This window comes from Vicugna pacos, chromosome 7 (assembly GCF_048564905.1).
Source record: "Vicugna pacos chromosome 7, VicPac4, whole genome shotgun sequence".
In the NCBI taxonomy this organism is placed as follows: Eukaryota; Metazoa; Chordata; class Mammalia; order Artiodactyla; family Camelidae; genus Vicugna; species Vicugna pacos.
Genome location: NC_132993.1, coordinates 78940664 through 78957099, shown reverse-complemented (window position 1 = coordinate 78957099; position 16436 = coordinate 78940664). Strand labels below are relative to the sequence as shown.

General features: G+C 38.3%; 1 protein-coding gene across 5 annotated transcripts in view; it reads right to left on the bottom strand.

Moving 5' to 3' along the window:
• Positions 1–4459: 4459 nt before the first annotated feature.
• Positions 4460–16436, bottom strand: part of NME8 (NME/NM23 family member 8) — a 32853-nt gene continuing 20876 nt past the window's right edge. For 2 of the 5 annotated variants that reach the window (XM_072965225.1, XM_072965227.1), the window contains 7 exons: positions 16210–16382; positions 10608–10752; positions 9810–9917; positions 7082–7233; positions 6356–6500; positions 5405–5643; positions 4460–4755 (listed from right to left, as the gene is read on the bottom strand). In XM_072965225.1, the coding sequence (XP_072821326.1) occupies positions 5406–5643; positions 6356–6500; positions 7082–7233; positions 9810–9917; positions 10608–10752; positions 16210–16382 (961 nt within the window). In that variant the 3' untranslated portion in view covers positions 4460–4755; position 5405. Of the gene's footprint in view, positions 4756–5404; positions 5644–6355; positions 6501–7081; positions 7234–7257; positions 7575–9809; positions 9918–10607; positions 10753–16209; positions 16383–16436 lie in introns of those variants that run through there. The other 3 variants (XR_012074591.1, XM_072965228.1, XM_072965229.1) reach the window with 3 other exon arrangements.

Below are 16436 nucleotides of genomic sequence, written 5' to 3'. Positions count from 1 at the left end.
TTATTGATAATTCATATGTAACTATATTTTGCATAAAATAACAATACAGATGAATGTTCACAGGTGTGCTTCTCAAACAGTTCTGGAACACTAGAGTTTGGAGGTGAATAACTTATTACTAACACCAAATGGTCAAGAGGTGGGGTCAGCGAGATGACAGAGTAGGAAGCCCTGGACCATCCTTCCCCGCGTAAACTCACCAGCTCAGCAGCAATTCGTGGACAGATTCCCTTGTGAGAAATCCAGAAACTAAGTGAAAAACCCCTGTACTCTAGGTGAATGTGAAACCAGACTCACTGGATCTGGTAGGGAGAATTTGGGATCCCATCTGGCTGGAGTCTCTGCCCCAAGGACAGCACCATACAATCAGCAAGAGACCCCCTAACTCTTGGCTTCTCCCAGGGGAGCAAAGGTTCACATGCCCAGTGCCCCAGCTTTCTTGACAGGGATCCTAGAGGATTAAGCTCTGTCTCATCAATCTTGGAACTGGATGGACCCACCACAGTCTAACAGCCTGCAGAGAACAGAGGTGGCCACTTAGGATGTCAGACATCACAGCTCCCTCTTTTGCCCAGTGCAGAGAGAGCAGATGAAAAAGCAAAGATTTGGAGAAAGGCTGTGCATCCCACATGGGCAGCAAGGCTATATGGGGTCTTGCTCAAACAATGTATCCAGCCTCCACATAAGGGGCAAAGTGTGGGGACCTGCTCATCAAGGCAGTTGCCTAGGTGGGTGGGGGTAGGCCCTTGCCAGGAGGGCATGGATGCCTGAGGCCAGGCACAGGGTTGCAAACTGCACCGCACACACAATGCAGCTCTCAGCATCCAAGGGGCCCAGGTCCCCATCCTTGTGTCTGGGCTGTATAGGCAGAGACTGAGTAACAGACGTGGGTACCTGGGGGTCACACCACTCTGCCAAGATATGGCTCCCTGGTAGCAGCCGTACAGCTCATTCCAAAACAAAGGAGCCTATTTCCATGAAGCTTTTCATTTTTATGAAGACCAATTTATTTTTTTCTCTTATTGTCTATGCTCTTGGGGTCATATTTAAGAAACTATTGCCTAATCCAAGGTCTTGCAGAATTTCCCCTATTTTTTCTACTAAGAGTTTTAGTTTTAGCTGTTACATTTTCAGTCTTTGATTCGTTCTGAATTAATTTTTTGAATATAGTGTAAAGTTAATGGTCCAACTTCATTATTTTAAAGGCTAATCAGTTTTCCTAGTACTATTTATTGAAGAGACTGTTCCCTTCTCCCTGACTGATCTTGGCACTCTTATCAAACACCAACTGACCATGGATATGAAAATTTATAGGTTCTCAGTTCTATTCCATTTGTCTATATGTCTGTCCGATGCCACTACCACACTGTTTTGACTAGTGTCACTTTGTAATGAGTTTTGAAAGCAAGGAGTGGGTGTAATCCACTTTGTTCTTTTTCAAGATCGCCTTAGCTATTCTGAATCCATTGGAATTTGATATGAATTTTCATATGGGTTTATCCATTTCTGAAAAAAAAAGCCATTGGGATTTTTTAGGGATTGCATTGAATCTGTGTATTACTTAGCATTGTCAATTTAACAATATTAAGTTTTCCAATCCATGAACACAGTATGTCTTTCTACTTACTTGTTTCTTCTTTAGTTTCTTTCAGCATTGTTTTATATTTTTCATGTAAAAGTCTTGCACTTGTACACTGACTAAGTTTATTCCTAAGAATTTTACTCTTTTGATGCTGTAGTAAATTGTTTACTTAATTTCCTTTTTTTGGATTTTTCATTGCTAGTGAAAAGACATACATGATTTTGTGTGTTGATTTTGTATCCCATACCTTTGCTGAATTAGCTCTAACAACAGTGTGTGTTTGTGAGATTCTTCAGGGTTTACTATATATAAGAGCATGTTATCTGCTCATTGAGATAGCTTTATTTTTTTCCTTTCTAGTTTGGGCTTTTCTTTGTTGGAAAGTTCTTAATCACTGACTTAATCTCCTTTTATAGATCTATTCATATTTTCTATTTCTTCTTGAGTCAGGTTTGGTAGTTTGTGTCTTCCTAGAAATTTGTGCATTTCATTTAGTTTATCCGATTTGTTTGCATACAGCTCTTCATAGTATTCTGTTGTAACCCTTTTTTTTCTTTTTTTGTAAATGGAGTATTGATTTCCCTTCTTTCACTTTTGATTTTAGTAGTTTGCATCTTCTCTCTCTGTCTCTCTCTCTCTGTCTCTCCTATCAACCTAGCTCAAGGTTTGTTGAGGTTTTTTTTAACCTTTTCAGAGAACAACCTTTTGGTTCCATTGGTTTTTTCTATTGATTTTATATTCCCAATTTCATTAACTTACACTCAAATCCTTAATATTTCCTTTCTTCTGCTAAATTTGGGTTTGAATATGCCCTTCTTTTTCTAGTTTCTTACAGTGTACATTTAACATACATTTATTGATTTGAGAGTCTTCTTATTAATGTATTAATTTTAGCTCAGATTTTCCTCTGTTTCTGCTGCATTCCATAAGTTTTGGTATGTTGTGTTCTCATTTTTATTCATCTTAAGATATCTTCTAATTTCTCTTGTGATTTCTTCTATGATCCATTGGTTCTAAAGGTGTGTTGTCTAATTTCTACATATTTATAAGCTTTCTACTTTTCCTTCTGTTATTTATAGTATCATTCCATTATAGGCAGAAAATATACCTCATATGATTTCAATATTTTAAAAATTTATTAAGACTTTTTGGTGGACTAACATGTGGTTTACTTAGACAGTGTGCCATGTGCACTTGAGAAGAATGTGTATTCTACTGTTGACTGGTAGAACGTTCTGTATATATAATTTATGTCTAATTGGACTGTAGTATTGCTGAAGTCCTCCATTTCCTTATTGATTTTCTGTCTTGTTCTATCTGTTATTGAAAGAGAGCCGTTGAAGTTTCCAACTATTATTGTGGAACTATTTCTTCCTTCAATTCTGTTAAAGTTTGCTTCATATATTTTGGGGTTCTGTTATGTGTGTATGTGTTTATAATTGTTATATCTTGACAAATTGCAACTTTTTCAATATATAATGTTCATTTTTATCTCTCATACAAACTTCTTTGATGCAAAATATATTTTTCTGATAATAATATAGCCCCTGTAGCTTTCTTTTAGTTACTATTTGCATGAAATATACTCTTTCATCCTTTTACTTTCAAGCTTTTTGTGTCTTTGGATCTAAAGTGAATCTCTTATAGACACCATATAGATGGATCACATGTCTTAATCCATTCTACCAATCTCCACCTTTAAATTGGAGAATTTACTCCATGTATATTTAAAGCAGTTACTGCTTAGGAAGGACTTATCTGCCATTTACCTATTTGTTTTCTGTGTCCTACATGCTTCTGTTCCTCAACTCCTCCATTACTGCCTCTTTTTGTATTTGGTTGATTTTTTGTGTATAGTACACCAGTTGTATCTTTTCCCACCTATTTAGTAGAATGGTAGTCAATTATCAAGTCCTGAAGACACAATGCAGCCTTCTAAGTATTCCCTGATCATTCCATTTATCACTGACTCACATTTCTACATTATTTTCAGTTGCTGTCATTTTTCACTTTGCAATGTCTCCTGTCTAGATAGCTTACATCTCATTTTCCCTCTCCATTTCCTATATGCATCTGCTCAAAGCACTTTGTGCTTACCTCTAAGAGCCCTAGAACACATGTTAATATTCTATGTCCAGCCGCTAGAATCTTAAGCTCCTTTAGGACAAGGATTGTGTATATTCAGGCCTGCAACAGTGTCCAGCAAGAGCTGAACAAATGATTCTTGAATGTCTGAAACATACCTATAACAATAGTCCCCTCAGAGTGTTATGACAGAGGATAGTGGCACAAGACAGAAACCAGCACAATGTGAATATATATAACTTTTAAAACTGAATTCTCTTTCTTGCTCCCTTACCTCTGATTTTGAAAATCCTACCCATTTTTCAAGATCTACTTCATCCCCTACCTTCTTCAGCTCCATCAAACATATACCCGTCAGTTCAGCACTGAAATATACACTAATTCAAAATCCCCAATATTATTCATAATGTTCCCCTCATCACAAAAGGGAGGGATGTGTAGGTGTTAGGAGAGAGCTCCACCATATTTGTAATAGATTTTATAAACAGAATGCAGTTCCACTCACCACCCCCACCCCGTTGCTCATCACCAACATGCTTAATAAGGTCCTGTCTGATGGTGGTTATAATTAGGTATTATTTCTGTGAATTTTGTCTCGCCATTTAATTTGAATTTCCCCAAAGGTAACGATCTTCATTATCATGTATTAACCAAGAACCCATAGTTTTGTATTAACCAAGAACCCGCAGTTCAAGCAGACACACAATATGTATTTCCCCTACATAGACATTTAATGGTTGTGTCATCATGCCTTGGTCTGTAACTGAGTCAGACTATTGGAATGCACAGCAGTATACCAGAATGTACTTTTATTTTATGCATCTAACATTTTGGTACAATGTTCTTATACCTGGAGAAATCATAGCCTAAATGATAAGATTAGGGAACAACGTACTCTTCTTTTCGTGAGGAACTACGGTGGTTGTGGAGGGGTTTCTTCTTTTCACATCGCATCCTCCTTATGCTCTGGAGGCTGAGTCTCGGTCTGGCTCATCCAGCTGGGACAACATCCACGTATGAAGAAGCTGTGTGGTCAAGTTCAGGTCAGCAGCCAGAGCCAAGCCGGTGTACCTCTGTGAGCCTGCTCCCTGAAAACAAAGAAGGAAAGTGGGTTTGATGGGAAAAGTCATCTACTCATACTCTTATCTCTCACACTGTCCAGGATAGAAAAGTTTTTAAGTTTTCCATCAGTAAACCAGGCAGACTCAATCCACAGATGTACCACGTCGCTACCTCTCCCCAGTAAGCACCTCTTTGGCAAGGAAAAGTGGCAAGGAAAAGAAATGACTGCCTTTTACTCTATGATTGCTACCATCCTATTACATTATCACATAGCACCCACAGGTCATTAATAGGTTCCAAGTCCCCAGAAGCTTACAGAATCAAGTTGAGGCTGCTGACTGAGATTTCAGCCATTCAGAGTGAAGAAGTGGGAGGGAATTAAGGGGAGAGACTACATGAGACTGAGTCGTGGCAGAAGGGCACAACCAGCTTGAGACCAAGACTTGCAAACCCACGGGTGTCTCACTGGTCCCACTGTCTCCCAGGTCCTTGGCATCTACAGAGCTTGGCTTTGGGGCTTCCAGGCTGGTATGGGGGAGCCTAGTGTGTCTGGCAGGAAACAAATTTGATTCAGGAATGTGGGGGAAGTTCTGGTCTTTGCGGAATAGCCTTGTCCTCGGCCCAGCCACTGTAATGAGCAAAGAAGATAAAATAATAATTAAAGAGGTACTTTACTCTAGTTTTCCTCAGTGTTCTCAGCAACAAACTCCTCAAACATTCTATTAATTGTGTCCATTGCCTCTTGGACATTAGATGCTCCGTGGACAGCATTTTTCAAAATACTTCTTCCAAATCGGGCTCGGATAGAGTCTGGGGACAGTAGTTTCGCTTCCTCTGGGTCTATGGGACCCATCAATCGTCTCCAGTCTGAAACAGCATTCCACTTGGTCAGAATCATGATCAGAGATGGACCCCTGCAAACAACAATGCTTTCAGAAGACCTGGGCTATCGACAGCTGTAGGGATGGCAGACACAGCTAAAGATGATGCCACAGCATCATCCAGAGAACTCGTGTTTATTCTTTGTCCTTATCAGTGTGATAGTGTGCTTTCTTTTTCTTCTTAAAAAAAAAAAGTCTCCTTCTTCCAACAGGTTTTGGTACTAGAAGAGTGCTGTATTTTAATTCTAGGGATACATGCCAGGCACTATTCCAAGTATGTTCAATGTATCAGTTATGTAACCCTCAGAAGAGTACCTATAAGATAGGTACTATGACTATCCCCATTTTATGGATAAGGAAACTAAGGCAAAGATCAAGTAGGCTGACAAAGCAGGGATGTAAAAGCAGATCGTTTCTGTCTAAGGTGAAGACCTTGGGGGGAGGGTGTCCCTCAGTGGTAGAGCGCATGCTTAGCATGCACAAGGTCCTAGGTTCAATCCCCAGTACCTCCATTAAAAAAAATTAATTAAAAGCAAAAGAAACAGAGAAAGGAATGAAGAAGACAGTAAAAGACCAGGAGAGGAGGAATTAGAGGGGAAAAAAAGAACCCTCCAAATAGTACCAGGCTGTCTTTCCATGAAGTAGATTAGATGGAACGTTTTAATGAACTTTTGTATTTTTTGAAGTTTCTACAATAAACAATGACTAGTTTTATAATGCAAAGAACTACATATCAGAAACTTACTCAGATAAAATTTCCAATACATCTTTATAAAAGTCTTTTCCTTTTATTTTAAAATAAACTTTTTCTGCTTGCTCTTCAGTTAGAAGCATCTCTTTCATCTGTGATATATCAAATCCAGCCTCCTTGATAAGCTTCAGGATATCCTCTAGGGAAAACAAACATTTGGTAATCCTGCAGATTGCCTCCACTTTTGCTCCATATTCAAGGAGATTGAAATAACCAAGGAAAGTAATAGTGTTACTTGCATACAATGGTTTAAAAAACCAAAACCATGCTGAACTAAATTGAACTTGAGAAGCACCAGATGGACATTCAGAGGAATTTTAATATGTTAATATAGATGTTCAACTTCTGAGATCCATCTTTCCAGAAGCCACCTGAAACATCCAGTGAACTTAATAAAAGGGGGAGAGGAAGAGGTCTGCTCCTGTGCTAAAAGTGAAGACGTGTTTTCATCTCCAAGGATGAAATGCCAAGGAGCTTCTTGCTAGAAATGGATTCAAGGGGAGAACCAACTGAACTCTTCCCCCAGAACTAGCTGGGCACCATTAAGGGAACCAAATAAAGTCAATCTTGTGAAAATCTCCCCAACAGCCTAAACTTGCGAGAGCTCCTCCTGGCAATGAAGGTGCTCATTGCTTTATTCTTTTAACTTTCCTGGAGTTTGAAAAATTTCACAGAATTTGAAGGAAAACGTACACATTGGCCTCATTTTTACATATTTACCTCTTTGTTCTTGTGTTACATGAGGTTTAATCAGTGCTATCGTGTTTTGTGGAGGAAAGAAATACTTTATTTCTCTTCTAGCAGCTTCTAATGAATCACTTCCGTGCAGCTGGTTGACAGGCAAACCTTCCATTGCAAATTGCACGCATAAACTTTGAAAAAGAAGTCAAGTTAAAAACGGTTGTAACATATAATTTAACATAACACAGCGTAAAACTATTCATATTTGCATTGTGCAAAAGAAAGTAATCGCGGGATGGCTTGGGGTATGCTGCCTCCTTCCAAGGAGGTAACAGTCATTAGGAAGAGAAGACATGAACATTTCAGTCGTCATGATAATGGATGCTGACAACTGTGAAAGGAGGTGTGAACACCCAGGTGCAGTGAAAACGCAGACTGTAGAATCCTGGTGTCATGACTTGCTAGCTGTGTGATACTGGCCAGTTACTTTTCTGTGCTTTAGTTGTCTCAAGTATAAAAATGATAACAAACCCTGTTTGGGAAGGAGATTTTGAGGATATAATCAGATGATGGATTTGAAATATATGGTACATATTAAGCCATCAATTCCTTCCCCTTTCATCACTAAATATTATCAAGCAGGCGAGCTGGCATTTGACCCTGTAGCAAAGATACCAAATTATAAACACTGAATCCAGGAGATGCCACAGTAGAACCCTCCAGGTGAGCAAATGCAGCAAGAAAAGAGGAGCATACAGGATGGCTTTGTGTAAAGAGGCAGGAGTGACATTGATGGTAAAGGACAGTTGTGTCGGGTTCTGTTTCTGTATGAGAGATGAGTACGTGTCTCCAAAATCAGTTGTTCCTTGATGCTTTTTGGTTGCCCCCTTTTCTGTCTTTCTATCTATTTCAGTAGAGAAGATACTCACTGCTCATTACATTTTTCTGCCCTTTATACACAGTCCTAAGCAAGCAACCCGCAAAATCCAGCCATGGTGAATAATGTCCCTTCCAGTTAATAGACTGACGTCACTGGAAACTTGGCTTTCTGTCCTCAGCTTTAAGATCCTCTTCTTCTCTCTCTGGCTTCAGTGACCATTTCAGATTTCCTTTTTTCCTTATCCAACTTGACCTTTCTACTCAGCCTTTGGCTGTTCTCACACCTCTGATTTGAAGATACTTGGAGACTAAGAGCCTTGGAGCCTGTGATTGCCAGGGATGAGGGATTTGCACAATGAATAATAAAAACAGGCTAAGCCATCACCGGCACCTACTCCATTCACTGCAGAGAACTACAATCAGCCCCTCTGTTATGCTGTTATTGGGAAAAGGCTCTGCATGTGTGTGTGTAAGGATGGGATAGAGGGGTTGCTATGTTTCTCCTGTATGCAAGTGACCATATTTCAGATTAAGAAATGGAGAGTGTGGAATCTGATACCCAAGTGCAGGAAAGGGCAGAACTCTGCTGGAAGAGCTATTTCTAAAGCAACCTGAAAGAGTTAGGAGGAGCCAAGGAAACTAGAAAGGTGAGAACCAATCAAAAATAATGCCTAAGAGTAATTATGAACTTGTGGCAATGTTAGGGATCATAAGGGCTTGGGATGGGAATTCTCAGTGTAATCATAGGGTGGAGAGGGGCAGTCGCTGGGTACCTTCACCTGGAGAAAATATTGCTGTGCTGGTACACAGCCTCCACACTGGGGACCACAATTTCTAGACAGATGTGCACACAGGGATAGGTCTTGTGTCAATAGGAATTCCTCTCTCTGATGCCATGTATTACATTCTATGCAAATTTCATTAAGAGCTTCTACGGCGTCCTGCTCATACCACGTAAAGAATGCCCAACACATGTTATCCTTTATAGTAACTGTCTGGCACAGGAGCAATGACATAAGTGAGTAAGGCTAAGAGTTGGGGTAAAATACATCCATTCAGGACAACTCAGATTCAAGATCTCCGACCCAAAAGAAAACACTTCAACTTCTGCATGAGTGATGTTTCATGAGTACAGTTATTTACTGTGTCCACATGTATGTCAAGTTTGCTGTGCCTGACAGAGCATCTTGGTTGTTGCTCACTTGAAGGAAGGGCCTTTCTTCCCCTGAATCCAATCCTACTCTGAAATTGGCACAAAGAATTCGAGCAAATTGCAGCTCAGTTTGTTGCCATCAGCTACATGCCAAGAAAGGAGATGCATGAGATACTATCCCCAGCCTCCAGCTGGTACCAAGCCTGGCAGTTAAGATCAAAAAATATTTAAATAGTGCCCTACTCTGCGCCAGGGACAGGCCAGGTGTTGGGCTGATTACAAAGATTAGCTGCCTTTGACAACTCATTGGGAAACTCACTTAGTAAATGTTCCCACCAAATTGGAGACTACATATTGAGTCAGTCACCACTGTCTTGAAACTCGTATGATCAACTAAAGAACCTGCAGCTACTATCACACTCTTCTTAAAACAATTTCTCCTAAGCAGTGCATGGGGCAGATACTTCTGCCAAGATACGGCCTTTCAGCAGGGTATCTACCACTTACTTTCCACCCCAAACCAAGCAGCCCACATCCTTCTCTTGCAAAGCCATGGCCATATCAGGTTGCCACTAGGCTAGGCTTCCAATCATAAGCAGTCCACTCCTTATCCAGCAAAAGTAGCTTTCCTGAGATCGTCCCTTGGACTGGAGCTGTGGTTCCTGTGCCCCATATCCAAAAAGAAACCAAAACGGCTCCATGAAAAAAGTGGGGAACCCCTGACACAAATCATACCTCTGTGGAAAATATTCTTCAGCTTCTTTGACAGTGCTTGGTCCAATTAACTGTCTCCAGTGTCTTAAACCATTTTCCCTTAATAAAACAAGGGCTAGAGACGGACCACTATTAGAAAAGAAAAAAAAATGAAGTTAATAAAAGTATGGCTCATAGCTAATTACAAACAGGTAATACAAGTGTATTTGTTAAATAGACTAAAAAAGTAAAATAACCCTTCCATCAAGCATCTGAAATTAACTTCTGTTGGTGTACCCTCAAGAGCATATTCATAAAAGGATGGGAGCAGAGAAAGGAAGGGAAGAGAAGGGCTTTGGTTCTGACAGAATGTTTCCTACATGGTCCCCATGCTGCTGCTGATTTATGTACCCTTTCTGGCCTTCTGCCCCTGCTGCCATTTCACTTACTTTTCTAGAAACCTAATAGATTTCTAGCATCCCTTTCCTCTCCTAGGACTAGTGATCTTTAGGATTACCAAAGCCCTTGAGAGTCCATCACGGTTCTCTACTTGGACTTGATGGTGCCACACACCCTGGATCCTGGCATTCAACTCAGCTGGGCCCCAGAAACTTCACCTGGGACCTTTGCATTGCTCTAATAACATTCCAGGAGGGCTAGAGAAGACAGACAGTTGAGCAGAGATTCGAGATGGAGGGGAGACTGGCAGAGAAGTAGGCTCAGCCCAAGTTTACAGAATTGAGAGGTCTGGTGACTTGAACACAAAGCAGGGTTAAGAGAAGGTTTAAATGATTCTAAAATAAATCAGACTGTGCTTTCTAAACCTGAAATCTGTTTTACCTGGTCATGTTTTCTATAAGACTTTCAAAATAATCTTTATTTTCATGTTCCTTGCACAGTGTTTCTGCTTCTTCTCTTGATAATACTATTTGTCTTTGCATCAGTATTTTAAAGCCTTCATCTTCAATGATGTTCAAAACGGCCTCTAAATAGAAAGCCCACACAATCAGTTTCAAACTGCTGGGTTATTGGTTATATACACAATACAGAATGTATTGTCATGAGGACATAGAATGCATTTCATTCTCATATGAAATTTAAGTTTACAAAAATAGCTTATTGAATTTTAATTTAAGATGAACAATATTCTTAACATAATTATGATGCCATTTCCAATTTTTCAGTGGACCAAAATCTATAGGTTTGAGGATAAGGAATTTACACCAAAAAATTATATAATCAGGTTAATTTTATTTCGTATATAAAGTTAATTTAATGACATTCTCAGATATGCTAGGGCTCAGGAAAGAAAATAACTTTGTATCTTTAAATTTTTTAAAAAATATTATTTAATCTTTTTTCAGTGTGTTTACCTATAGGCTCTAGATAACTGAGAGATGAAATATAATTAAGTGATTAAAAATGGGAAATTAAAAAAAATGGGAAATTAATATACCTAAAGACTGTGGGATGTTTGAAAACTAGTTTATATAAGAAAAGTTTAAATAAATCTGTTATAAACCTGATTATAAACAAAAAGTAAATTGCAAAATACCATCAAAAGGCAAGACATGTATATAAAAATAACCACCATCTATGTACTAAAACCTCAAACAATATTAACAAAAGCTAGGAACACAGAACCTGGAAGTGGGTGGGTTGAGAACAGGGAGAGGAATAAAGCTTTACTAGACTCAAAACAATTATTCCCTCTTGATTTTGCAAAGTAATCAAGTGCGAGTTTAAACATACTTCAAAAGGGTAAAAACAACATAATTATAATTTTTAAAAATTACTTATCTTCCAAAATCCTAGAAAAAGTAATCGCAAAAGGTGCTTATAGCAAAATACAAAAACCAAAAATGATAGCAAGGAAGCACAGAAAACAGAAATAATAAACAGTCACAATTATAAAATTTGTATGAATTAAAATCCTCTACTAATAGTCTCTGATTACGGCCAAACCATTTCCAAATTCAGAACAGTGAATACTAAAAATTAGGAAACAAAGCTAAAGCAGGAATGTTTTAATTACCAAGCACTAAAGAATTATAATAAAAAGAAGAAAATTCAAATCTGGAGTTAGAAAAGGAGCAAAAATAGACACCTAAGACATCAAAATGAATGCAAATGAATTGTTACAGATAAGTTAAGAAAAACTATTGAGCTGCTTTTTGAAAGAAATTGTAATGCTATTTTTTTAAGAAAGTGACCTTATAATAAACCTAATCAAGCAAAAACTGAAAACACACAAAGTACATTATGAATGAGAAATAAGTGCAGCTATTCTCCATGATATTAAAACTATTTTGGTAGGATGCCCAATGCCAGTACATTTGAAAGTAAAGAAATGAATCTCAAAGGAAGTATAAATTGCCACACAATGACCCAAAGAATCTTTAAAAAGTGGAACAGATAAGGAACTATGGAAGAAATTTTGAAAGTTGTCTAAAAGCCTACTTTTTCCTCCAAAATGAAGGATCATCTTTGGTAGCTTTATTAATAAATTTTAGGTTATTGGGCTTTTAAAACTCCCCCAGTGTGCTTAACAAAGAAAAGTCAGAATAATCCTGACAATACTTGGGAAAGATTAAAGAAGAACATTTGAACTAAAATAAATATTACCAAAGAAAATCCAATAGGATGGTGTACATTATGAGCTATGAAAGTTTATCTGAGGAACCCAAGGAAGGCTGAACATTTGAAAATGTATTCTAATTACATCGATAGCCCAGCAGGTCGAAGGGGAAAGAATATTTTATGTTCATCTCAGTAAATAACAAAAAAGCATTGCATTACATCCAAAGTCTTTTTGTATCGCATAGCAAATAGAAATACTTTGGAATAGAAGGATTTTGCCTAAAATCCAAAGTCAACATCATAATTGAAAACACTGGAGGCATTAAGAGCAGTCGAGGGTAAAACAAAGGCAGCCTCTTACCATAACTGCCTTTAATTACTTAACATTTCTCTAGAAGTACTAAGCAATCCATAAAGACAAGATATTTGAACAAAATGGAAAACATTGAGTATAAGCTGTTTGGAAAATTCAAGAGTCTATTTTAAAAGGTAAATATTTATTATTAGATAACATAATTCAGTAAGATGGTCAGCAGGGAAAAATATACAAAAGCCACTATCTTATATAGAAAATAAATTTAGAGGGGAAAAGATGTCACTCACTATGGGGGAGAAAGCTAAGAATGATCCTAAAAAGACGTATCTGGCACTGAAACAGCAACAACTATAAACAGCTGACCTTTATTAAATGAATAGTTTGAAGCAAAGAACTTTACATTGTCAACTGAAAAAACAAATGCACTACATGACAGTTGTGAGTTAACTTTCCTTTGAGGCAAAATGAGGACTATAGCCTGGGAGGCAGCCTTTCAGACAGCCCTGGGGAACTGCTCTGAAGCAGCAGAGGGGAATGTCAGTACATATATATATATATATATATGTATATGTATGTATATGTGTGTGTATATATATATATATAATCATATATATATATGATTTGGGGGGATATGTGCAGTCAAGCACACATTTTGGCATAAGGTTGCTGCTAGTCACGAGGAGCAGATGTCTCCATTAATGATTTTAGTGCTTTTTCAGATATGAGAAGACGCAAGAACTAGGGCTCATAAAATCTTCTCCTGAAAATATCTAACCATCTGAAGGCCTGTACTGCCAGTTTTTCCCAAAGCATGGTGTGCCTCATTCCTGATCATGGCCCTGAACTCCTTTCAGGGTGAGCTGAGGTCAGCTACTGCCGTGCCTAGTGACCTAATCCTTGTAGAGGCAGATGGCAAGTGACAATTTTTATTTGGGAACATGTATTACCACATTTAATTGAAAAATAAGGTAACGGCTATAATGAATAAAATTTATTATATTTGAATAAAAGATGGAGTAGATGAGTTGAACAGAAGTACAGTGTATTCCTTGAAAATAAATGAGACTATAATGAAGATGTCACTTTTCCTCAAGTTAAACTATCTACATAGACTTTGGGATTTTCTGAAGTGATCCAGAAGAGTTAAATGTCAATAATAGTCAACATTTATTGAAAAAGATGAGTGATGTGTTACCACTTACTACCAAATGGCAAACATAGTAAACCTGAAATGATAAAAAAAAAACTAAAGCTAGAGTCGAACAGTAGATCAGTGGGAGGGAGACACAGAATAACCAACTTCAAAGTTTGTTTTCCCCCTTTTTAATTAACACTTTTATGGCATCCTCAAGTATCAATACAGGTTGTCTATCACAGTAATATGGTATTACGCTAACAGCTATCACCAAAATTCTTCAGAGGAGAATACTGTGTTTGGGAAAAATTATTTCAACAAATTGTTAGCAGTAGAAGGTGAGATCTTTGCAACTTGGGTGAGGGTGGATTTGCCTGGCTTAGAAAAACTGAACAAATATATTTGTCTACCAGGGACAGGAGTCAGGGTTTCAGCAGCAATCCACATCAAGGTGACCAATATGGAAGCAGCAACTGGGCTAAACACTGCCAAGAGCTGTGAATGGAGGATAAGCTGTTCAAAAGTTGGATTTTGGCAATTTGGAGGTCGGTGGTGAACTTGACTAGAATAGTTCTGGCAGAAGCTAAGTTAGAGAGGGTTCCGGAGTGAGTGAAGGTCAAGGAGCCAACTCACTGAGCATAGATAACTCCTTGAGAAGTTGCCCGCTGCAAAGGAGCGGAGAAACAAGGTATCAGAGAAGGGAGTATGAGATCCAGTGAAGCTGTTTTGGTTTTGTTCTTATTTCATTAAATTATGTTTATTACTATGTTGGAGTATGTTTCTCTGCTAATAGGAAAAAGCAAGTGGCATGAGAGAAAGTATAAGAAAAGAAGGGGCATTTGCAAATGTGAAGTCCTTGGGGGAGCAGGTAGAAATGGCACACGCGGACCAAGAAAAGGGCCTGGCCTCTGATGGATCATGTACACTACAGGGTTGCCTCCCCTCCTCTCAGCCAATAATGCTGCTTCTTATTTACGGAGAAACCAGGCAGCGGAAGGCACATCCTGCAACCTCCTGCCACCACCCCGGAACTGGATCTGTGTCTATCCAGCCCTCTTTCCCTCTTGCTCTTTAAAAGACAAATCTCTTCTAAGCCCAGTTCTCCACACCTGCTACAGAAATTACTTCCTCCCGACTCTCAATGACCTTGGCCTGTCCTAATCTTCACTCCCTTTCTTGTATCTTCAACTGTCCCTTTTCTACTGGTTGGTTCCTTCCCTTGAGTATTTATCTACAATCAGATTTTTCCAACCTCAAATAAAAAAACATCTAAATTCTTTTCAAAAATTACTTCAATTCTGGGTTGTTCTGAGTTCACTGTATATAATCTCTCACCCCAATTTTGCAAGCACTCCACTGAAACTACTCAAGATTCCCCTCCTGGCTAACTTGAACTTGACTTTTTTAGTCTTTGCACAAACAGTGCTTCCTCCAGGAAGCTTTACGTAACTGTCCCCGCTTGGTGTCTCCATCATTATCCTTCCACTCAAATATGGGCTGCACATCCCACCTGTTTGCTTACCCCGTGAGCCATCTCTTACAATACTGCTTTCTACACCCAGCTGTTATTACCGATTACTTAGATGTATTTTGCAGCAGATTGTTGTACTAGTCAGGATAGATTATGCTGTGTAGAAAATTAAACCCAAAACACGAGTGGCTTAACACATCAGAGAGATACTTATCAGCAATGTTACCTGTTCACAACAGAGCTGCCTATTGCAGCTTTATTTATAATGGCCCAAACTGGAAGCAACTAAGACGGCCTTTAACGGGTAACTGGACAAACTTTGGTATATTATGTTATTCAGCTATGAAAAGAAATGAGCTATTAAGCCATAGGAAGACAGGAAGGAACCTTAAGCGTATATTATTAAGTGAAAGAAATCCACCTGAAAAGGCTGCATACTGCATGATTCCAACTACAGGGTAGTCAGGAAAACGTGAAACTACAGAGACACCAGTAAGATCAGAGATCGCCAGGGGCTGGAAGGGAGGAAAGGGGGATGAACAGGAGCAGCACAAGGGATTTCTAGGGCAGTGATTCTACCATATATGATGCTGTAAAAAAGATACAATTTTTCAAAACCCAATGAATGTGCAAGACAAAGAGCAAACCTTAATGTAAACTATGGACTTTAGTTAATAACAATGCATTTATGTTGGCTCATTAATTATAAAAAATGTATCACAAGAATATAGGTTAGACACTTTCTCAACTCTTTAACTACAAAAGAGTTTCATTCTTTTTATTGAGAAATTAGTAAATTAATATTAACTAAATGTCTTGAATCAAGTGCTTTTTCCCTAAATATTTAACTTTTAAAGTAGTATCTTTTAATATAATTATACTAGGGTTTATTCAAATCCCATGTGCAAAATAGCTAAATAATTTATACTTTCTCTCTTACCTTTCCTTTCATGAAAGAGGGCTGGTCGAAGTAATGCCAGTATCTTTTCTACTTTTATGCTTTTCATTCTTTTAAGATCAGGGAAGAAGACGTCAATGAACTTAGTATTAGTTATATTCTCTTCAACATCACAAAACTGAGATATATTTTGTCTTTCCAGATATTCTTGTAAACTGTTGAAATCCAAAATATAATTAGAAACTGACGTTTAACAATCATGCTGAAAG